Genomic DNA, 25,306 nt, shown 5'->3' on the forward strand with positions numbered 1-25,306 from the left:
GTGAGGCTGGTGACTTAGCCTACTACTTCCTCACTCAAATCCAATTCATTTACTTGTTATGGCTTCACCTCCCTGATGTCAGGGTCTTCTTTGAGAAAGTAAAACCATCATCATCATCAGGTAGATGGGTAGCATTTTGGGCAGAGTCCTTCTAGAAGGAAAGCTCTAATTCCCAGAGGTAGAAGTAGGGAGAATGTAGAATCAGTGGAAAGGTATGATGAGGAGATAGACTGTCATATAGGAAGAATAACAAGAAGGGAAGTTGGACTAGCCTGTGGAGTACCTGGACAAGGGTAATAAAGTGGGAAAAGTAAGATGGGGACAGGTATGGAGGTCAAAATGCTCCCCAAAATGGAGTTTGTATATGATTATAGAGTTTACATGATTATACTCCCCTACAGGGAGTAATTCAAGGTTATTAAGCAGGATGTGACACGGTCCCACTTGAGCTTTAGGAAAAGAACTATGGTGGCAGTACAGAGAATGGATTGAAGGAGGAGAGATTCAAAACAAGGAGATGAATCAGAACAATATTAAAAAAAAATTGAAATAGAAAAGAGGTGACAAGGGCGTCTACCGGTGTAGAGGATACATGAAAAGAGAGATGCAGTGGTTATAAAAACAAGATTTAACAATTGATTGCATATGTGGGGTAAGTGAAAGATGAAGAGATGATGTAATTTCAAAGTGGGAAGTTTAAAAGAGGTATAAATTTTACAGGGGGAGTATCAGTTTGCACTAGATGTTAGGTTTGAAATACTCCTGGGCATATTTTTCTTGCTTTGCAATTGTTAGACTGTAACACTATTTGAAATTTTCTTGGCAAAGATTAGAAAAGTTTGTCATTTTCTTCTCTGCTCATTTTACAGATGAGGAAACTGAGGCAAAATGGGTAAAGTAATTTGCCCAGGATCTTATAGCTAATGTTTTAAGGCTAAATTTGAACTCACAAAAGAGTCTTCCTGACTTCAAGTCTAATGTTTGATATATCCACTGTGCCACCCACCTGCCAAAATGCCCCTGAGTAATAGATGATATTTAGGAGAGATTTGGGCTGGATATATAGATCTGGGAGTTTCTATATGGGGACTATTATGGAATCATAGAATGTGGGAATTGAATGATACCTCAGCAACTAATCCAGTTCATCCCCAAGAGGAATTTCCAGTATAATATAACTGACAAATGGGCTGCTGGACTTTGGCTGTAGATCTCCAAGAAGATGAATCTCACCACCCTCTCAAAAGCAGCCTTCTTCTTTGGGGCAGCTATAATTTTTATCCATTTATTTTTCCAACCACATGCAAAGATAGTTTTCAACATTCATTTTTTGTAAAGTTTTAAATTCTACATTTTTCTCTCTCCATTCTCCCCCCTCCCCTAGATGGTGAATAAACCAATATAGGTTATATATGCATTACTATGTTAAGCATATATTAATTATTTTGTGAAAGAAGAATCAAAATAAAAAGGAAAAATGAGAGAAAACATGAAACATAAAAACAAAGTTTTAAAATTAAAAATAGTGAGCTTTGGTCTGCATTCAGAGTCCATAGTTCATTCTCTGGATATGGATGGTATTTTCCATCATAAACTTTTTTAGAATTATCTTTCTTCATTGTACTGCTGAGAAGACCAAGTACATCATGGTTGATGATCACACAATATTGCTGCTAATTTGATCCATGATCTTCTGTTTCTTCTCTCTTCACTTAGCATCAGTTCTTGCAAGTATTTCCAGGCTTTTCTACAGTCTGGCCACTCATAATTTCTTATAGAACAATAGTACTCCATCACATTCATATACTATAAGCTATTCAACCATCCCTAATTGATGGGCATCTCTTCAATTTCTAGGAGATCTTTTTTTAATACATGGGCTTTTTACCCTTTCTTATGCTCTCTTTGGGATACAGACCTAATATTGGTATTGATGGATCAAAGGGCATGATTAGTTTTATTGCCTTTTGGATGTTGGGCAACTATAATTTTTAGGAAGAGATTATTTCCCCCTTAACATGAATCCTAAAATGATCTCTTTGCAACTTCTACACATTCTTCCTGGTTTTGTACCTTGGGAAAAAATAGCACTAGCCTAATTCCTCCCCTATCTGATAGTCATTCAAATACTTGAGGATAGAAATTACATTATACCCAAATCTTCCCTTTTCTAGGCTAATAGTTCCTTCAACCAAACTATATGACAAAACCAAGGGCCTTTGTCATCTTGGTTGCCCTCTTCTGGACACTTTTCAAATCAATATCCTTTTGTAAAGTGGTGCCCAGAACCAAACACAGTTTTTCAAAAGAGGATTTCAGAGAAAACACTGGTTATCACCCCCTTATCTTAGAATCTCTTAATGTAACCTAAGGTTGCATTAAGTTTTTTGGTTACTGAATCATATTTGAAACTGCAGTCCATAAAATCCCTGAACCTTTTCAGTACAACTGTTATCTAACTGTGGATCTCTCTCACCAATCTAATAATTGCAGAGTTGTATGTCTGTGTGTGTGTGTATCTGTGTATGCACACAAGTGTAGGATTCACATTTATCCCTATTGAATTTCTTCTTAATAGTTTTAGCCCAATCCTCAAGCCTGTGAAGATTATTTTAGTTCCTGTCATGGACTATTAGCTATCTTTCTCAATTCTGTGCCACCTGCAAATTTGATGAGTATACCATCAGTCATTAATAACAACAGAGTCAACTGTAGGTCCCAGAGACCCTCCATTAGAGACAATCTACCACATTGATTTTAAACTAGTAACAAACACTTTTGAGATTGCCTTTTCAATCATTTTGGAATCTATCTTTCTATATTATTGATTAATCAATATCTCCATCTTCTTTGTAAGGGATGTAAAGAGCATTATCCTCATCTTCTTATTAATTAAACCCATGGAGCTGATAAGTTCACTGAATTAGAAATATTAAAGACAAAAGAGAAGGGGCCCATGGCAGAACCTTGGGGTATAATCAGTTAGGGAACATTATTTGTATGAGGATCCAGCAAGAAAGAGCAAATAGGAGAAAACTCACAAGAGAAGAGTGTCACAAAAATTCAGAGAGAGAATATTTAGGAGAAGAGTGGTGAATGTTATTAAATGCTTTATAAAACCATGAATTCTCTTTGACCTATCAATAATACTACTAAGTCTATAACCCAAAGGATAAGCAGTTAAAAAAAAAGGAAAAGAACTTACATATACAAAAATATTTATAGCAGTTCTTTTTTACTGGCAAAGAAATGGAAATTGAGGTAATGACCATCGATTGGAGAATAGCTTAAGAAATTGTGGATATGTGAACATGATGGAATAGTATTCTGCTATAAGAAATGAATGCTCTCTAAAGGGAGGCTAGGTGGCATAGTGGATAGGGCACCGGCGCTGGAGTCAGGGGCACCCGAGTTCAAATCTGGCCTCAGACACTTAATTACCTAGCTGTGTGGCCTTGGGCAAGCCACTTAACCCCATTTGCCTTGCAAAAACCTAAAAAAAAAAAGAAAGAAATGAATGCTCTCAGAAAAACCTGGAAAGACTTATATGAACTGATACAAAGTTAATTAAACTAGTACAAAGTACCAATATTGTTACATAATCAGCTGTGAATGATTTAGTTCTTCTTGGCAATGCAATGATCTAAGATAACTGAAGACTTATGATGAAAAATGCTATTCCTCCCTAGAGGCAAAAAAAAAAATGATGGTGTCTGAATACAGATTGAAGCATACTTTTTTTTAGGTTTTTGCAAGGCAAATGGGGTTAAGTGGCTTGCCCAAGGCCACACAGCTAGGTAATTATTAAGTGTCTGAGGCCAGATTTGAACTCGGGTGCCCCTGACTCCAGGGCCGGTGCCCTATCCACTGCTCCACCTAGCCGCCCCAGAAGCATACTTTTTTTTAACTTTATTTTTCTTGAGGAATTCTTTTGGTCTATATTTTCTTTCACAACATAACTATTATGGAAATGTATTGGATAAATACACATATATAGCCATTTTGAATTCCTTGTCTTCTTACTGGGGGCATGTGGGTAGGAGGAAGGGAGAGAATTTGGAAAGCAAAGTTCCAAAAATAAATGTTAAAATTATGTTTACATGTATCTGCGGGAAAATAAAATATTAAATAAACTTTTTAAAAGAGAAAGAAAAAAGAAAAAGCTACCAGTTTATCAATCCTTTATATTTTAAACTAGGTCTTATTAGATGCACAAATTACAATATTGTGTATACTCCATCTTACAATATGACTTACTCTTTAGTTTTCTCATCTTTTATGAACTGATCTAGAATTCTAAACTCAACTAAGACAAAAAAAAGCCTGTTCTCATCTGCCATACTTAAAAACAAATTTAAAAAATCATATCATTTTTTTGCCAAGGTTAGTTCTTTGTATGGAAAAAAAACAAGAGTTTAAAAGATGGAATATGGTATGAAAAATTTTACAGTAGAAAAGCATTTGATACACATCTTTCAACTTACCCATGTATTAAGTGTTGGTGACTAACTGATCATCAGCAAATGATACCCTAAATTCCTTGTACCTTGTACTTGTATTTCTTGGCACATGTCAGAGTGCTTATAAAGTGCAGTCCTTAGAATTGTTCAGAAAAGCATTTCAACTAATTCTGTCACATCAGAGAGCTTAGCCACCAAGTTTCCTCAAAATAACAAACTACAAGAAATAGTCTTGTCAGTTAAAATTACAAACCTCACTTCTTTTGGGAAGACCTATAATTCTCTGGAACTTTCCTTATTCTTAAAATGTTTCCTTTTTTATTAGTTTAGATCATTTTTGATTAAATGAGAAAAATCAGTAAAAGTTTTAAAGACTTAAGTATGTGATTTTTTAACAAAGTGAAAGATACATGATACACCTAAACTGAATTCAAATATTATTGCTTTATTTTTAGCTGTAGATTAAATGAAAGTTAAAAATAAGATATTTGTAAAGTACATTGAAAACCTTAAGGATCCCAAATAATAGTGTACACTTTTCACATGCTATGTATACTAGTTACCATATTTATATAGACGTTGTAGGTCCCTGGAGAGGTAATATGGAGTAGTAGAAATAATACTGCCTCGACGTCAAGAATTCAACTGGACTGAAACTATCTCAGCAAATATTTAAAATTTGAGTGATCATTACTTAAAGTTCTCACAGTCTCAATTCCTTCCTCATCTGAGGAAGGAATCAAAATAATCATTGCAGTGTACTACCTGAATATTGTAAGGATAAGATAGTGAATACTGAGCATTTTATAAACCCAAGTGTATTATCTAAATGTCAGATATTAGTAAATTTACACATATATATATAAAATAAGTAAATAATAATGTTCTTTGATCTTTATATTTTCTCAAGAGGAAATTCAATGTGAGAAGCAGCATGACATAATGGATGCAGAGCCAGCTTCCCAAGTCAGGAAGACCCAGGCTCCATTGGAACATTCATACAGGGGCAGCTAAGTGGCACAGTGGATACAGAGCCTGCCCTAGAGTCAGGAGGACCCAAGTTCAAATCCAGCCTCATAAACTTAATAATTGCCTAGCTGTGTAACCTTGGGCAAATCACTTAATCCTATTGCCTTAAATAAAATTTAACTAAACACACACAAAAAGACTCTTATACATACAGGACTGGTGGAAGGACTCTGGATAAGTCAATTAATCTTTCACTGACCCAGATAACTACTTAACAGTAGAAGTCAGAATGCAGTTACAAATCCTCATTTATATAAGTAACTCCTCTCTAGGAGTTAACTACATCAAGAGAAATGCTGTTCAGTCATGTCCAATTCTTTGTGATCCCAATTGGGGTTTTCTTAGCAAAAAAAACTAGAACAGTTTGATATTTCTGTCCCTAGTTCATTTAACAGATGACAATACTGAGGCAAACAAATCCAGGGTTTAGTAAATGTCTGAGACCAAATTTGAATTTAGTAAGATGAATCTTACTGACTCTTGACCTTACTCTATCCACTGCACCACCATAGATTCAATTTAAAAAATAAAAAAAAAAATCTCCACAGAATTCAACACATAATTAGGGCTTAATGTTGAATTTGGAGGCTGTTAACACAACTTACAAGGCTGTCTTAATGGTGTGATAGGGGGAAAAAATTCACTGTATTTTGAATCAGAGGACACAAATTTGAATTCTAAACATCACATTCAGTTCCTGAGACTCTTTGAGTCCCAGTTTCATATAGAAAATGAGATTGGACTAAACATTTTTGAAGATGTTTCCAGTCCCATGTGGAATCCTTTGCATTTTTTCCTATGAGAAGAGTCAGGGACAGAACTTGACAGGAATTATTAGGTATCATGCTGTAGAGGAAAGCACATTGGAATTGGACTTGGAATGGTTTTTGCTTAAGTGTTAGATCTGATGTTTGATAAAGAAGTAAAACTAGTTGTCACTGAAATAATTTTTGATGCCTAATTCACAGATTTCTGTGAAAGAAGTATTTTGCAAGTCTTAAAGTCCTTTATAAATGTGAATTCTTATGTGACATTGGCAGAGAAAGGGTAGAGCTATAAGATGATTCTTTAAAACAAGTGGCAGAGAATAGAGAATAATCATCCTTCTGGGGTTGAAAGGGAGAATGATAAGAAACTACTTTTAGCAAAGCATTCTCTCATTTTATCCTCACAACTCTGGGAGGTAGGTACCATTTATTATTACCCCCATTTTATAGTTGAGAAAAGAGAAGCAGACAGCCTATGTGACTTTCCAGGTTTACAAAGGTAGTTAGTGTCTTTAGTGGAATTTTAACTCTGATCTTCCTGATTCCAGGACCAGTGTTCTACCCACTGTACCACCTAGTTGACATAAGTGTTCTAGATGATGGTTTCTAGTGTTTAGAGTATTTGTTCAGTTGTTTCCCACATCCAACTCTTCATGACCCCATTTGGAGTTTTCTTGGCAAAGACACTGAAGTGATTTGCTATTTCCATTTCTCATTTTACAGATGAGGAAACTGAGGCAAATGTGATTAAGGGATTTGACTGCCTCCAGGCCCAGCACTCTATCCATTGGACCACATAGATGCCTGGTGAGAGTATGGTTGAGAGTAAAGAAGTAAAAGCCAAATTTTGCAAGAAATAAAGTTTAGAATTGATGTCAGGAAAAGTTTTTTTTTTTTTCTAACATTGTGCAAAAGAAGACAGGTCCTGTAATGGAGGACTTCAAGGCAAAGTTAGATGACCTCTCATTAAGTGTTATGGATTTCATTCCTTCTCAGGTACAGGTTGAACAAAGTGGTCTCTGAGGTCCATCAGCTGTGAGATTCACTTCATGTCTTTGTGAGTTAATTACAAAGCCTGCACTTCTATCAGTGAAAAGTGGTAGTTTTCTGTTTACACAAATGATTTGGGTTCATGATGCAAGGAATGGTCCTTAATTCTATTATTTTGAGATCTCAAATAACAAAGTCAAGATTCATCACCTTCTGAGGTTCTGTCCTTTCAATACTTTAGCCTGTCAGTTCCTTCTTAAAATTTCAGTTGCTGTTCTCATCCTTTATCTGCTATGTTTACAGAAAAACTATAACAATCTCTCACTGCTAAATTTCTCTCAGCTCACATGGTCATCATCCTAGCTCAGGACCTCACTACTTCTCACCTGGACTATTGAAGCAACCTTCTAACTGGCCTCTTCTCAATAATCCATCATCATCCATCCTGCTATCAAAGTAATAATCCACTCTGATCAAATGTCTCCCTAGTTCAAGAAGTGACCCTCTATTGTCTCTAAGATAAAAATCAAAACACCTTTGTCAAAGCCCTTCACAGTTTGTATCCAGACTACCTTAAACAGTCCTCCTCTTTTAAGATTCAACAAAATTAGACTTCTTGCTCTTCTTTTTACAGCATTCCATCCCCTAGCTCAGATTTCTGGAGATACAGCCACCCTCATCAACCCTGGAATCCCCACCCCTAGAATTACTAACTTCCTTTGAATTTTAGCCCAGTCTTTTTGTAGTTTGTCCAAAGGACCAATGACATCACTGGCTGATGTTTTTTGACTTGCAAATAAAATGGATTTAAGTGAGGTAGAACTGCACAAAGACATCAGTCTCACTCTCTTCAAGTGTCATCAAAGTCCAGTAGAAAGACAAAAGTGAGGATGACCAGCAGTGGCCTGGATGCAGTAGATGATCTCAGAATCTTCAACTTCTGACCAAACTCTCAATACTCCATAGGACTTGTTTCAATTGCTTTCATGGTCATTGCAACAAATTATTCTCATCTCCAAATTATTCCCATTTCATTACAGGAAATCTTCACACGCTTGGAGCAGACATCCCCTAAATCACTGATAGGTTTGAAACCTATTGGTTACCCCAAATCTAATTTAAACCATCTGCAGAAACTGTTCTCTAGGATGTGACCATTGCATGCTATAGCAATCAAATATTGCTTCCTTCATTATCTGTCTAGCCTAGGCATGGCCTTCTATAAAAGGCCTTTTGTGAACTTCCTCAGATTCAAAGTGCTCCTTACACCAAGCCCTCTGAAATGATTTTGTATTTATGATCAACCTTTTTGTATATTGTTCCTTGAAAAGAATGCTCAAGAAGCATTCTAATTTAACTATCTTTATTTGTCCTTCTTTGTCTAGTAGCTTGTTTCCTTGCCTATAACAAATGCTTGAGTACACATTTCATCTGATTATCTGATTAATTTACTCAGTTTTCTAACCTGCAAGTCTTGAACAAAACCTCAGTGACAAGAACTTAAATCAATATTTTCTGAGGTATGATTATTTTTTTCATGCTGCATAAGAACCCACTAAATAAATGGATATTATGATAGGTGCTCCAAAGTGTCCAGGATATTGTTTTATTTCTATTATTAATTACTGGTAATACTTCACATATGCTTACAGTTCACAAGGCACTCTCACATATATGATCTCACTTGCTCCTCTCTTGTTTGCCTCCTCTTCGGACCCCAGAACCCGACTTAAGAGTAAAACAATTGAACTGGGATAGTCACATACAATCCTTACTGCACGAGACCACATAGTTGAGGTTGAGCATGAAGTTCCTTCCAGATGTTTCTCATAAAACATGCAAAGTCCATGTGTCCAATTATTTTATTTGTGCCTCAAAAACAAAAACTTTAGTTACAAAGAATAAAATGGGAAAATTTATTCACAAAACTCGTTTTTTTCTGAGGTCCTTCACACTGATTTAGACTTCCCAATACCATGAACTCTAGGACCTCTTTTCCAAGTCTGGTAGAATGGCTAAGTTTATCTATACGACAGCTAACATGAGAAATGAAAATTTCCATGTAATCTTTCCTTTTAATGTGAATCCCAATATCACTGTAGTAGCTACATCTAAAAATAATCTAGGCATTTCTAAATTCATATATGGATCAGATCATAGATGAAGAACTGAATGTGACCTTAAAGACTAATTCAACTCTCAGTTTGAAGTCCATAGAGGGAAGTGTAACAGATAATGCAATGAATAAATGAATAATGCTATAGCATTATCTGGAGTCGGGAAGATTGATCGGCCTGCATTTAAATCAGATGTAAGATACTTACTAGCTAGCTGTGTGACCCTGGACATGTCACTTAACACTGTTTGCTTCAGTTCCTCATTTGTAAAATGAACTAGAGAAGGAAATAGTTAACCACTCCAGTATCTTTGCCAAGAAAACCCCAAACGGGGTCATGAAGAGTCAGACATGAATGAAAAAAATGACTCAACAAGGAAATATGTGACATGGTTAGATACCAAGTTTTAATAAGTTCCATCTGATTTTTGCTGAATTTTAAATGATACAGTAATAACATTAACTGAAATGAATATTTGAGAAGCCTAGTAAAGATAAATTATTTTGTGAATATGACTGACTTTAGAGGGAAACTGCTTTACCAAAAACAACATGTTGAAGATACAGTGGATAGAGTGCCAGTCTTGAGAGTTAGGAAGACCTGAGATTGAAGTATGTCTCATATGGTTAATTAGTTATGTGACTGGTCAAATCAATCCACAGCATGGTCTCAGTTCCTGTACCCATAAAATGGAGCTAACAGTAGGATCTGCTTTACAGACTGCTGGTAAGGATGCACCTGAAACTTTAAAGCTATATAAAGGCTTATTTTTGTTATTATTTTCCTTATATTTACTATTTAACATAAATATTTAGTTTTATATGTTTACACACATGGGTATATGCTGTTAGAGAAATTCACAATTTTGAAAACTTATTCTTTGGATCATTTTAGATAATAGATAAGATATGGATTGAAACTGTAATTTTACTGGTATAGGAAATTCAAGAAATATTCTATTTTAATACTAATTTCTTAACTTCTGTGCAACTCAAAGTATGAGAGTTGTATAGCACTATCCTCTACACAACCCTTCAAAGTCAAACTAACATCCTGGTGACAAATTCCTAAAAGCATGGTTCTCAAGTGTAATAAATTATGATTCTATGTCAACCTCCACTCAGTAAGAAAAAAACAATGCTTTGGATAAAAAATCTTTTATCAATCCCCAATGGCCCATATTGTGTTATTTTAACAAAAAAAATAGTTCTCTGTATTTCTTTCTCACATTTCAATGTCCATCTCCAAACATTTTACTGAAAAAAAAAACGCCTTCACAGTGGTATTTTTGAAGTGATTTAATGCACAAAAGAACATCCCAAAAACAGAACAATTATTAGTCTCATTAACAATGAAGCACTGCCAAGTTTATGGGTGTTTCCTCCCCTACCACTAAACAGGAACATACACTAAATAAATGTGAAAGGAAGTGAGGACCTTAGGATTTGAGGAATATCCTAAAGTTTTATACAACATTCATATATGGCTTATCTCACAGCAATAATATTCTGTGATACTTAAGGATGGATATTATATTTATTCTTATCCTATCGGTAAGGTGTTATTTCAGAGTTATTCGATATATAACAGAAACAACAACAACAACAAAAACCCCACATTGAATAGTTTGTAAATTCTAAAGAGGTAGTTTTGCCAATACAAAGGTGAGGGTCTGGGGAGAGAACAGCGGTGCCCTTCTTTAGGTTTTCTTCAATATTTGCAAATGTTCCATTTATGTTCTGATCTTCTACTTCAGGTTAGGATGGGGGGACGCTATTATTTCTAAAGTCTGAACAAAAAAAAAAAATCCACAACCAACTGAGCATTCAATTACCTTAACAATAATAGCTCAGAGATTCTCCTGATAAGAGTTTCTCTGAGTTCCAGGTTTGAAATGACACATTCAGCTTCCCCAAAACTTGCTAGGATTTGCGACCTGACCAGCAGGGTCAACACTTAGATAGCCATTGTCCCCAAATTTCACTGGTGGTCTGAGGATGATAACTTTAAAGGCCTGTTTTGGTGACTTGAGTTAACCATAAAAGTACCTTGTTGCAGGCCTAAGATTATTTCTGCAAGGAAAGGAAAAAAAGGAAGGAATTAAGAAAGAAAAAAGTGTTTCCCCATTCCCCCACCTGTCTTTATCTGTGAAGTTGCATGTTTGGAAATTGGAGCTAGTGCATGCAGTTTCCTATGCTTCAATTGCATTTCATAAAGAAGTCATAACAGCCTTAAAACGTGAAAAGAGGTTCCTTAAGGGGAAAAATAACTCTGGGTTTTTCGCCTGTGATTGCCAGATGCCTGAGCACTATTTAATGGGCACAAGCTGAAAATCCTTGATACTGGTCATTTGACAACACACCAGTTGATCCTAGCCTTCTGATGAGAAATAAGACCCCGAAACTGTTTCAAGGAGCAACAAAACATAGAAAGGGGAAGAAAAAGAAAGTACTTGTTAGAGAATGCATATAGAAATCAGTAGGAATGAAATGACAGAACATTAAGCAGGTATATTTTGTTACACATAAGAAAGCATAAATATACAGTAATTAAGTAGATATTAGACTCAGCATAATATGTACACATCTGAACGCCCCAAAACCAGGCAGGAATTCCTGGAGCTTATCATCAGCTTAAAGCAGCAGTTCTACTACACAAGGTGTTTCAAGGTAACAGATGCTGAGAACAACATAGGTTAACACTAAGTAGATATTCATATACATTTACCTCTGGAAAATGCACAAGATGCAAAAAAACAAAGGTCATAAATGAAATAGCACTTCTACCTCCAAGTATCTTCTTTCACATAAATATGCACAAGTTCATTGTCTGTCTAGGTGTGGGTCGGTGCTCCGCAGCCCACTGCCCTGGGGACTTAACTTCCATGCTGCCTGGCCCCGGGCTGGCGCCCTCCAGACACGGAATGAGTGAGAGCGTCTTCACATCTGGCTTCTCCTGCACCTGCTCTCACTACGCACCTCAGTGTGCTCCTGTCTCCGCAGGCTCCCACTTCAAATTAAAGTATAAATAACACCCCCACCCCACCCCCACCTCTCCAAACTTGTGGGTTTCTCTCATTTTCACAGGTTTCTTGCAACCAATACTGTCAAAGCAACAGAAAGGCGGTGCCCCGGTGCGCAGGAGCTGAGCGGAGAGAGTGGCTTTGTGCATTTCTGCAAAACAAAACTAAACAAAACAAAAACCCACCAAAAATAAAAGAGAAAAGAAAAATAAAAACTGTTCTTTTTTATTGGTTTGCTCTGTCTGTGGCAAGGAAGACGCTGTGTTGCTCCTGCACTCTTTCTATTAACTTCCTTTTCTTCTTCTTGTTCTTCTTGTCCTTCGTCTTTGGAGTTCTCTTCCCTAGAGGAGATGGGAGGATGGAGGATGGGGGGGGGGGGGAAGATGGGGAGGAGAGAGAGAAAGAAGATGAAGAGATAAAGTTAGAGAAGGCTTTCTCACAGAAATCCAAACAATTTAGAGTTTTGCACAACGTCCATCTGGAAAGCATCACCTATAGAGGAAAAACAGCTGGGGAGAGAAAATTGTTCACATTAAGCAGTGTAATAATAATTTGTAAAATTGAATGTCCTGTCTAGAACAGATGAATGTCTTTTTATTCAAGGGAAATGATAAAATAAAAATTTCTTATTGGTCATTCAGTTTTGAAAATATCATTATGCCATACACACAAAAATTCTATGTCTTAATTTTTTTCCCCAAGTCAGATCTGTGATTTAAATAATTCATTTCATTGGAGGGAAGTCTCAGGGAGAAAATTCTCTCCACTATTTCCCATTGGTACCTACTCTCCAAATTACTTTTAGAGAGCTACCTGAGATATTGTCTAGGGTTACACTCTTTATATGGCAGAGGAAGCAGTTGAACTCTGCCTGATTCTGAGGACAGTAAAATATGTATTTAACCTTCTCCCAACCTCCCCACCCCCCACCAGCTTTAGCATTACAGTCCTCCAATCATGTCCATGGTTTTATTCTTTTTTTTTGCAAGGTAAACGGGGTTAAGTGGCTTGCCCAAGGCCACACAGCTAGGTAGACCGGATTTGAACCCAGGTACTCCTGACTTCAAGGCCGGTGCTTTATCCACTACGCCACCTAGCCGCCCCCATGGTTTTATTCTTGATCCATACTTCAATTAAAAAAAAGGATGACAAGCAAATATTTTATAAGTTCACAGCCTTCTTCCTCCCTCAAATCCAAACAAGAAAATGATTAGATAGGTATATAGGTCATTTCTTTTGATGATGACAATGACGATGATGTAAAAAAAGTGTTGAGTTCTGATTTCACTTCTGGCCCAAGTTTTCTGTGATATTTTGGAAAAGTAATTTTATACACAATCCAAAGAGACTTCAGTATTTTGATCTTGAATACCAAAATGTTAACGTTCTTTTCTTTTAAATATGTAAGTGCTTAGGCTGCTTTAACACGAGAGATATCACATTGCAAAGCATCATCAAGAAGATAGCAGGAAGTCAACTAGTCATGAACTAATTTCAGGTTACTTAAGAACTTGGAATTACAGAAGGGAAAAACATTCCCTCTCAATGAGATATGGCATAAAGTTAAGTAGTTGCTCTGACAATTAATTTATTATTTGGTGACAAATAAAGGAATTACACTCAGCAAGGGATGAACAAAAATAAATAAATAATTTGAATAAAAGGAATAAAGTTCAATAACCTTGAGTTCTGGAGTCTTGACACAAATTCCATTCATAAACAAAAAGCTGAAAGCAAGCCTGGGACTATCTTTGACAAAGTAATAGTAGTCACTTACTCAGAGTCAAACAGCTGTTAAGTGTCTGCAGCTAGAATTGAACTCAGGTTTTACTGATCCTAAGCCCATCCTATCCATTGAGGGGGACAGAGGAGGAAAAAAAAGAAAGAGAGGGGATAAATATATATATATATATATATATATATATATATATATATATATACACACACACACACACACACACACACACACACACACATATATGTGTATATATATAGAGAGAGGGGGGGGAGGGAAGGAGAAGAAATACAAGACTAGCAAATTGATAATTCTGCTCTACCCTTATACTCTGATCGGATCACATTCTGGAGTATTGTGATCAATTTGGGGTATATTTTGAGAAAGACATTGCTAAGCTAGCAAGAATACCCAGAGGAAGGCAACCATAGTAATGAGCCTTGAAATTCTGCAACTTTAAACTCAGTAAGAACTGGCAATTGGAAATGTTTAGTTTAAATAGAAATATTTAATAGGTCCTTAATAAGCAACTTCAGTACTTAAAGGTTTTTCACATGAAAGAAAGATTTGTCTGCCTCTCCTTGCCCCTAGAGGAAAGAACCAAGAGGAATGAATTAGAGATAAAGTCAGAGGGAATTGGGAGGGTTTGCAAAGGCAAATTTAGCTTAATATAAATAACCACTCTTCTCCCTTCCCTAATATTTTTTACTCTAAGTGCCCAATTAGCTGCTTTAAATTCTGAATATTTTGAAGATAATAATTTTCTCCAAACCATGGAGAAACTTATGTATTACATTTTATATTATGTATTACATTTTTAGTACTCAGTCATAAGATACAATTTTTATAACAAACTTTCAAAAATAAATTAGTTAAAACTCTAAGCAATATTCCCCTATGTACTTTAAGCTTTCTTCCTTACAACTATATAGATATGCATGATTTATAAATGAAGAACTCAGTGGGGAGGAGAGGCCATTTATAAGGAGCATGAATAGGGAACACACGTGACTAGAATACCTACATGCAGGTACTATATATTAGCAGAGCATGTATGAAAGGACAACTTATCCCTCTGCTGCTGCAAAGCTGCTCTGTACCAACAGCCCTTTTAAGTTTTACTTTCTACTTCTCTTAAGTTGGTGGTCAACTCTGGCTCTTTTCAGAGTTACTTAATATTTTGTACAAAACTCAGGGATGCTATGTTTTGGTTACAACTCTTTGACCCTGTTTTTAGTCACATTCACCATTTCCTAGGGCTGGTTGGCAAGTACTGTGGTCTAAGGGACTCTTTCATCTGACTCTGTCGGCATGCTCCTTTAGCTACCCTCTTTAGAAGAGGTTCCCTTCATTGTTGCTGGAAATTGTCCTCCATTTATCAGAGAGGATGGGCTTAGGAAATCATTCCCTACAGGGAGGAATTGCACATTAACAGCATTCCTTAATCAATCTTCTCAGCTAACACCAATAAAATTCACTTCAGAATTCTTAGCCAACAGGTGAGAAGCTCTCTATAAGTCTTCTCAAACCTTAAGAAGCTTTCTTAAATCAGTGGCTAGGAGGATCTCTTCTTCTCAGCCAGGCTGCTCAAGGAAAATACAGAAGCCTAAAAGTGAGGTTAGTTTTGCTTTGGGGCCTTTTCTTAGATACTTTGTTTAACTATTCTTCTTCTTCTTTTTTTTTTTGTGCTATGTTTTATTCTTCTTGACCTGCAGCTCTTAAATTCTTTAAGTGAACTTTACTATTATTAACAGGAGAGTAGTTTTAGGATTTCTTATACCCTCTAGTTGAGTCTAATCTCCCCAGGAATCGAAGAAAAGGCATTAAATCCTTGATGAAAACACAACATATATGCAACATTTTCATTAGCTATTTCTGGATTCCTAGAGCTTTCATTTCTGATCTGTGCCTACTAGATTCTCAAGCTTTCTCAGTTAAAATCTCACCAGTTGCAAGAAACTTTCCCTAATCTTCTTTAACTTCAATACTTCTTTCCTCTTTGATTATTTCAAATTATCTTGTATATTTGTCTACACATTGGTTGTCTACATGGCATGTTGTGTCCCTCAGGAGACTGGGAGCTCTTTTGGTAGCTCTAGGATTTAATAGAGTACCAGATGCAAAGGAAGCTCTTTGTCTTTCATTCTCAAAGAAGACCATGACATTGGGAAGGTTGACAGCATGAAATGTGTGTGAATTGGATCTTTGAGTGGGATAAAAAGAATAAACAAAATCAACAAAATTAACACCTTTTAAAAACTGATTCCAGAAGCTTCTCTGTTCTATTCAGTACTGCCAGCCACTAAAGAACTCTAAAGCCTGAGTAGGTGAAAAATAGTCATTGTTATTTTGGCTAGAGATTTCTGAGATCTTTCTCCCAATTTCTTCTGCAATATTCCACCTCTGGCATATTTCTCTACATAAGCAGAAATTTCCTCTAAAAGTAGAACTCACCCAAGTCATGGAATCATGAATTTAAGAGTTGTTAAAAGGACCTCATTGGTCATCTAGTTCAACTTATGTTGTTCAGTTCTTTCAGTCGTATTTGACACTTTGTTACCCCATTTGGGATTTACCTGACAAAGAATCTGGAGGGGTTTATTATTTCCTTCTCCAGTGAAAAACCAAACCAGTGAAAGTCACTCAAACCATTGAAAAAAGAAAGACTGATTTGAGTGACTTGCCCAGAGTCACACACAGCTACCATCTAAGATCATATTTGAATTCAGGAGAATGAGTTCATGACTTCCAAGCTCAGCACGCTGTCCACACTATACCCTAACTTTGTCCAGCTTACAAACAAAACAAAGCCTCAGGATCACATACTCAACAAGTAATTATCCAGTTTCTGCTTGAGGACATCCCAGAAAGTGGAACTTCAAAAGCAGACTTTTTGCTCTTTCTAAATGTTAGAAAAACCTTTCTTATATCAAGACTAAATTGGCTTCTTTGAAACTTTTATCTATTGTTTTTGGTTGTGCTCTCTGATGTCAAACATAAAAAAAGTCTAATCATTTTCCTTCACTCCTTATCACTTTCTATGATGGGTCTTCATATACTTGAAGATAGTTATTTCCCCTTGAGACTTCATCAGCTAAATATTCCTAGTTTCTTCAACAAATATAACAAAGTCCTTTATTATCTGCCTCCTTTGGAAGATAAACTTAATGGTTTATCAATATTCTTCTCAAACACTGGTGCCTAGAAACAAACACAATACTCCTCATGAGGTCTGACATTGGAAAAATATAGTGGAATTATCACCACTTTATTCTTGGCAACTATGACTCGTCATCATCATCATCATCATCATGATAATAACGAAGATAATGATTGTCATAACTAGCGGAGGGGGCAGCCAGATTGCACAGTGGGTAGACCACTGGTCTTGAAGTCAGGAAGGACTTTGTTCAAATCTGTTCTCAGATACTTACTAACTGTGTGACTTTAAGCAAGTCACTTAACCATAACTGCCTCACTTCCACTTGCTATCCCCAGTATCCTGATTGATATCTGTCTCTGGAGGGAAAAGTGAGACTGGTGACTTAGAACAGCACCTCCTCCCTCAAATTCAATTCATATGCATGTCATGGTATCACCTCCCTGATAGCATGATCTTCTTTGAGAACCAAGGACAAACAACATCAGCAGCATTCATGTAGCACTATATATTTAATATTTATAAAAATGCTTTATAAAAGTTACTTTATTTGATTCTAATGACACTGTGAGATTTCTTCCTTTTAGATATGAGGAAATGGAGATTGAGAGAGATTAAGTAACTTCCCTGGGTTCACAAAGCTAACCTAGGTCTGAGACAGGATGTTCAGTTTTCATTACTCTCGAGTCAAAACAGTTTTTGCATTGTGTGCCCTAGCTGCCTCTTAGGCCAGGTAGGTTTCACAGAAGGTAGACATCTTTGCTCCTTAGAGATCTTCAAATATAGACTAAAAGATCACTTATTTGATGTATTACAATTTGTTCAAGGACAGGGTGAACTGGATGATTCCCATAGACCTTTCTAATGCAAAGGTACTGTCATTCTAAGATCTTTAAGTAAGTTAACCTGTTTAGAAACATGGCTAACAAATTCAATGTAGATAATTAGGAAATTCTGAAAAGCATGTTATGCAGACAACCTAAGTGGTTAAATCTTATTTCGTCTCTTATAAAATAAATTAGGGAATAGTAACATATATTCAATAAGACTACCATGGGTGAAGTAATATGCTAAGTGTAAGGGATGAAAAAACAAAAATATCCTCAAGGAGCTTACAGCTATTTGTTTACTTTTGGTTTTGCTAGGCAATGGGGTTAAGTTACACATCTAGGTAATTATTAAGTGACTAAATGTAGATTTGAACTCAGGTCCTCCTGACTACAGGGCCAGTGCTCTATCCACTGAACCACCTAGCTGCCCCAGGAGCATGCATTCTAAGAGCATCCTAATAATCAGGAGACACAAGGTCTAGGAAGACTCTAATTAGGTGTATGGTCTTGGGCAAGTCACTTTACATCCATGGCCCCCAATTTATTAGCTTATAAAATGGATTAAAAATCTAAATGGCCTATCAAGTTCCCATTCACCTCTACAAGATCATTTACTTCTAGAAAAGATAGAACACAGCCAAAGAGTGAAAATTCTCCATTCACATCTCAGTGAATCTTAGTTTAATAGTCCTAAACAAAGAAGAAAATCTAGGTTCTCAAAAGGTAAATGATTTTTCTTATTTTTGTGATTCATTCTCACTTGACACAAGAGGAATATAGACCAAGGAGAAGGTCTTCTCCTAATGTCAAATCCCTTGGTTTATTGGGAAGTTAATAAAAACCTTAGGAACATGGGAAGTTCAGATGAGTTATACAATACAAAGTACAAAGGAGTCAATTTGAAAATGAATGGGTCAGATGCTATATTGAGAATGTACATTAATTCCTTTAGGGCCCTATAAAAATCCTTCATTCTGTTCTTTGGAAAAGATTGTTTATAGTACTCCATTAGCCAGCAAGAGTTAAAGTATCTCCAAGATGGAGAAATTTACTCTTTTCTTTGGATCGAATCAGAACTGGTATTTCCTATTTTGCTTTAAAAAACAATTTTTAAACTGAGGAAAAATGTTTTTACTTTATGGCCAAAAAATCAGTTTCATAAAGAGTCACAAACTTTGTCAGATAACCCTAATCTAATTCTGTGCTTCATAATTTGAAATAAATGAACTATTGCCCAGAATAAACACAATGGCCACAAAAAGAGAAAAAGTAACTTATTTCTTTTTTATATGACACTACATTAAAATAATGAGAACATGATTGTGTTCCCATATTAAATTATAAGGGTCCTTGGAGTTAACTTCTGCTTTTCATTAAAGTCTGGCATTAATGTCACAAATGGCATTTTGCCATCTTTAAATCTAGTTAATCCTACCCAATGAAACCTCAGTCTAACCGATCATTAATCAAAGCAGCCTTAAAAGTTACAACTATTTAGTAACACTATATCTAATGACGAGACACACCTAATAAGGTCAGAGAGATGAAATACTTAACACGAAATGGCATATTTAAGAGAAAATGGTTTCAATTACAAGAGTTTTACCAAGTCTCCTTAGTTCTATATTTTATCTTACAGGGAAAGCCGCCCAAGTTTAAAAAAGGATAATCTCACTGTTTCCATTTTATTATATCTCATTAGAAGAGAGTTTTTAGTAATGAATTTATGAAGCTAGGAACTCCTTTGAATAGCGAACTGGAGAAGATATGAAAATTAAACAACATCATTATGCAAAAATATTTATTCTATCAATATTAAGTTCTCTATCTGGAATTTAGTTTATTGATGCCATTCAACAGTGACAATTTTTTTTCACAGTTTCCTGAAAATTTGGTAGAAGAAAATTTACTTTTAACTAGCAACACCTCTAAATCATGTTATATTAAAAACTAACTGAAAAGGGTTCAGAGTTCAACTATTTGCTCAGTCTTTATTATTTTGATATATTTTTCTTCTTATCAAAATAACAGATTGTGATAAATGTAATATTGCATAACAAGGAAACTATTCCATATTTCTATCCAGCTATTCACATCACAGCAGATACCTGACTTAAGTAGTTAATAAAAACACAATGTTTCAACTTCTACCCAGGAGTACTTCCATAGGAAAAGGAAATAAAATCTCTTTATAGCAAGGATAATTCCTATAATTTGTATGGTGCTAGTTTCAACTATTAGTAGAGAACCTGAAGCCCAATTTGTAACTCTGAAAATCTTCCCTAGAGAGCTCATTTCCAATTCACCTCCCTTTACTTAGAATCAATTTTCATTGATTTATTACCAGCACCAAGGAGTTAAGATGGTTAATCAGGATTTGAATAGTATTAGGCTACAATTAAGGGAACCTATTTTGTGGTCTTTGGGAGGTGATTTCTACTGCCCCAAAGACACAAAGATCCTGAGAAAAAATGTAAAAATAACTACAAATAAACTCTATAAAATTGCTTGTACTCTCACTTCCCCCAGGCAATATCAAGGTTTGCATAAACTTGTATTTTAAGGAGGAAAAACCTAAACTTTAATAAAACAATAAAAACAAGGAATATTAATGTTTGAGTTTTCCCTTTCTGATATACCAAAGACATATGGTAGTAGTAATATTCAAATATAAAAATGTGATTCCATGTAGTACACATAAAAATCTGTTGTGTTCAGAAAGACTCACCAAAGACTGTGAAAATAACTTCAAGTGTTTCTGCTAATCCTGAATGCTTCAGAATCACCTTGTATGGACAGTAGTAAAAGTCTAGTTTGATAGCTCATTGGCCCATGATATTTTTATCAGGAAAAAGTTTTATTAATTTGATTTCTTGTTTCTCTGTCAGTTTGATAAATATCCCTGAATAATATGCTGCCTGTATGTCAGAATATTAATATCTTATATCAAATATTTTTGAGTTCAGGATTTTCCTGCGTCAGAGTTATATATAAACTTAAGCCAGTTGCCATATTGGCATTTCTAAAGCCCAGATTTAACCATGCCACTCACCCTTCCTTGGATTAAGAGACTTGGTGTTTCCACATTACCCCCAGAATAAAATACAAAACATTTACAATCCTTCCTACACATTTTTTCAGGTTGATGGTTATAATCATTCTTCCATACACATACCACCACCACACACATAATATTTCAGACAACCTAACCTACTTGTATTCTCATATATGATCTCATACATGATCCCATATCCTCCCCATTTGCCTTGCTGCACAGACTTTCCCCCTTCCTTGGGAAAATGTCTCCTTACCTCAACTTCCTGAAATGTCAAGATTTCTTAAAAGTTTAGTTCAAGGGTCATTACCTACCAGAAAACTTTCCTGTTTCTTTTACTTATTAATGTCCCCTCTTCCCATTAACATGTTTGTGTATGTGTGAGTGAAAGAGAGAGAGAGAGAAGAAAGAGGAGAGAAAGGGAGGGGGAAGGTAGAAAGAGGGGAGAAAAGTAGAAAGAGGGGGAAAGGGAGAATAAGGGAGAGGGAGAAATGGAGAGGGTTTGAGAAAGGGGGTTATCAAATCTTCAAATTCTGTGAGAAGAATCTAAGTAGAAGGCACAGAGAATTAAAGGGGGAAAGACCTAGGGAAAAGGATTCACAGATAAGGAAATTGGCAAGTAAGTAGAAAAAAAGGCAAATAATATGAAACAGTGAAACAGAGAAGAATTTAAGGCTGAAATGACAGGGAGAAACTGAGGCTTCTCAAAAGGATGGAGTGAAAAAACATCACACAGAAGGTAAAAGGCAACTGAACAATTGGCGCTAAAACAAACAAGATTAGTTTCTCCTAAAAAGGGGGGACTGTATGTATGTTCTGAGAATAACACAGTTGAAGATAAACCAATGGAGGGAGAAAAAGAAGTGATTTCATCAAAGGAATACAATATAGAGTAATTAGAAAAAATGAAAAAGAGTTAAGAAAAAAGTTTGGAACAAAGGCATGGAAATCAGGTTGGGGGAGAATCTGGTCTTCCCCCAAAAACACTTTTATAAGCATTTATAACTGAAACTGACAATTCAAAAAAGTTATTTTCCTTGATATTTTTATATGACAGTTTCATCTTTCAAAAGGTACATGAAACAATAAAGGAATAGTTTATACTGGAGTTTATTCTCATGGAAAAACAGAAACTAGTGGCTGGAATGGAAGTGATAGAGACACGTAACTTGGGGAAGTAAACTACTCTTACCTAAAGTTTGTAAAAGAGGAGAAGAAAGATAACTAACATCTGACATGTAACCTCGAAACAGCAGATTTCAGGTGATTCAATGAAATGATGACATTGACTAAAATTTCACAAAAGAAGTTACTCTGGTGGGGGGGAAGTGAAAATAAGAATATTCTGAAGCAGTTAAAATGAGAAAAACAGGAACTGACTGAAAAGACTAATGTGAATGCATAGATTATTCACCCACAAACAATTTTTTATAAAAGGAAATCTACAAAACAGGGAAGCAATGAGAAGGCAAAAGAGAATATACATAGCAGACTATACACTAAATATACTATATACACTATATACCATCATGGAATAGTCCTATTTTCAGGCATTCTAAACTGAAACTGATGAGGAAAGCTTAAGGCTGAGAATTTTTCTTTTTTCTTTTGCCTTAAATTTAAAGAAGGGAGAGGAACTATTAAGTGTATATCTCTAAAAAAATCAAAGAAAGAAGGAAAGAATCCATATGTAGAAAAACATTTGTAGCAGCTCTCTTTAGAGTAGCAAAGAACTAAAAGCTAAAATGATACCTACAGGGATATTAGAAATGACAAAATAGATCAATTTGGAAAAACCTGGGAAGACTTGCATTAACTGATACAGAATATAATGAGGAGAACCAAGAAGATGATTTACACAATGAGATCACTGTAAAAATAATTTTGATAGACTTAAGAACACTGTATTATGTGGCAACAAATCATGATTCTAGAGAGCCAAAGATGAAGAAAGCTAACTACCTTCTTGACAAAGGGATGAAAGACTTAAGAAACAGAAGGAAATTCACATTTTTGGATAGTCAAATAGAATTTGTTTTGATTGACTATGCATATATTTGTTGAAAGTATTTTAATTTTTTAATGAGGTATGGAGAGATGGGAGAGAAAATAAATGCTTATTAATTGAAATAAAAGAAGGAAATAGACTTTTACTGGAGTGGAAACATTGATAACTTACAGAAATAAAGCAGAGATGTTCTCATTGAAAATGATAGGACAAAAAATGACTAATAGGGAGTTGATAGCAAAATGAGTAATGAAATAAATCTCACCAAGTTGCCTTTGATGAATTCAAGATACTACACTACATGAACTGGCACCTTGGATAGCGAAAAAAAATGACAGAAATGACTGCTGAACCGCCCCCCCCCAGCTATATGTGAAAGATGGCAGAAATTTGGAGAGGTACTATATGATTAGAAAAAAGATATAAGAAATTTATATTATTTTTTAAAGGTAAGAGATAGGCCACTGTGAATTTGAGTTGGGATTCCTAGGGAAATTCTAAAATGAAATTTTTAAAGAGGTGGGCAATGAATTTCTAGAAAAGAAAGTAATGACTAGAATGTGCCAACATGACTTCATCAATTATAGGTCATGCCAGACTAACTTTACCTTCTTTGTTTATATTTTGTTTTGTTTTTACAGTTCCTAAACTAATAGATATAATGATATAATATTTACCTATATTTTTGAGAAACAATAATTTAACTTATATAATTTTTGTAAAACCGTGGACTAAGATGAATAATGCAACTCATAACATGCTCAATGACCAAATTAAGGCACAGAAATATTACTATAGCAACCTGATAGGTATATTTCCAGTGGACTGCTTGCCTTTACTTTTCTCTGTGATTTTAAATATTTATATCAATGTCTTAAAGACATAAATGTCTTACTCATAAAAACAGACACAAAATTTGCAGCGAAGGCCATTATGAGAAGACAGAATTAGCTCCAAAAAGGTCTTGATAGGCTAAAGTATTCAGATACTTTCATTCAGATATGACTTTTCTGAGTTTTTTTGTGGCAAAGATCCTAGAGTGATTTGCCATTTTTCTTCTCCAGCTCATTTTCCTGGGACAAACCAAGTTAAGTGACTTGCCCAGAATTACATAGCTAGTATGTGTCTGAGGTCAAATTTGAACTAGACTGGTGCTCTATTCACTGTGCCATCTAGCTGCCCCAACTGAATCTAATAGCCTGAAATTCAATAGAGAATAATATAAAGGTTTTACACTTAAGTTCAAGAATCAACTTTAAAAAGTATAGCAAGAGGAAGATTTCATTAGACAGGAAATTATCTTCAAACTATCAGAGAGCTCAAAGAAATATCAATGTTATGAAGCCACCAGTACAGCTAACACCATCTTGGGCTATTAAGAAAGGTTGTTGCTGTTGGTGGTGGTGGTGGTAGTGATGGTGTTTTTCCTTCTTTCATGAAAAAGACCATGGCATCAGGGAGATGATGCACTACATGCAAGAGAACTGGATTTAAGTGAGGGAGGGTTGTGCATAGTCATCAGTCTCACTTGCTTCTCTAGAGCCATCTGGGTCAAGTGACCAGATATGGATCAGAGTGACTTGAGATGACCCTGGATGCAGTGAGAGACCTTAGTCTTTTTGGGCTAAGGCCTTAATCAGGTCTCAGTTTGACTGGGACAATACCCATTCCTTGTCTAAAGCAGCTATGAAAGAAATGAAGGTTAAGAATGGTAGTCTTAGCCTCCCTAGTCTTAGTTTACTCACCTGTAAAATGTTTTATATAAAATGTAATTTTATGTAAATATGTAATAATACCTACTTCACAGAATTATTTTAAGGACTAAGTTAGATTTTTGCATCATGTAGAAGAGTTCCTCTCCAACTCTCAATTTATATTCCACCTCAGAGAATCAACTCAAGTCCATCTACAGGAAGCCTACAAAGGTCATTCTTTCCAATTACTATTATCCCAATAGTCTACTCTGTATGTACTCTGCACACATTTTGTATTCCACCCAAATATGTACTATGTAATTACATATGTACCTATATACAAACGTAGATATATATAACATATAAGTTTGAGGACATGGACTGTCATTTCCATATTTCTATTTCTAGTCCCAAATTCCTATTGAATTTGACTCTATAG

General features: G+C 35.5%; 1 protein-coding gene across 1 annotated transcript in view; it reads right to left on the bottom strand.

Moving 5' to 3' along the window:
* Positions 1 to 10,479: 10,479 nt before the first annotated feature.
* Positions 10,480 to 25,306, bottom strand: part of RSPO2 (R-spondin 2) — a 234,721-nt gene continuing 219,894 nt past the window's right edge. Inside the window, exon 6 of the mRNA XM_074201113.1 lies at positions 10,480 to 12,726. Within this exon, the coding sequence (XP_074057214.1) occupies positions 12,611 to 12,726 (116 nt within the window). The 3' untranslated portion in view covers positions 10,480 to 12,610. The remainder of the gene's footprint in view (positions 12,727 to 25,306) is intronic.

Source organism: Macrotis lagotis, chromosome X, assembly GCF_037893015.1.
Source record: "Macrotis lagotis isolate mMagLag1 chromosome X, bilby.v1.9.chrom.fasta, whole genome shotgun sequence".
NCBI lineage: Eukaryota > Metazoa > Chordata > Mammalia > Peramelemorphia > Peramelidae > Macrotis > Macrotis lagotis.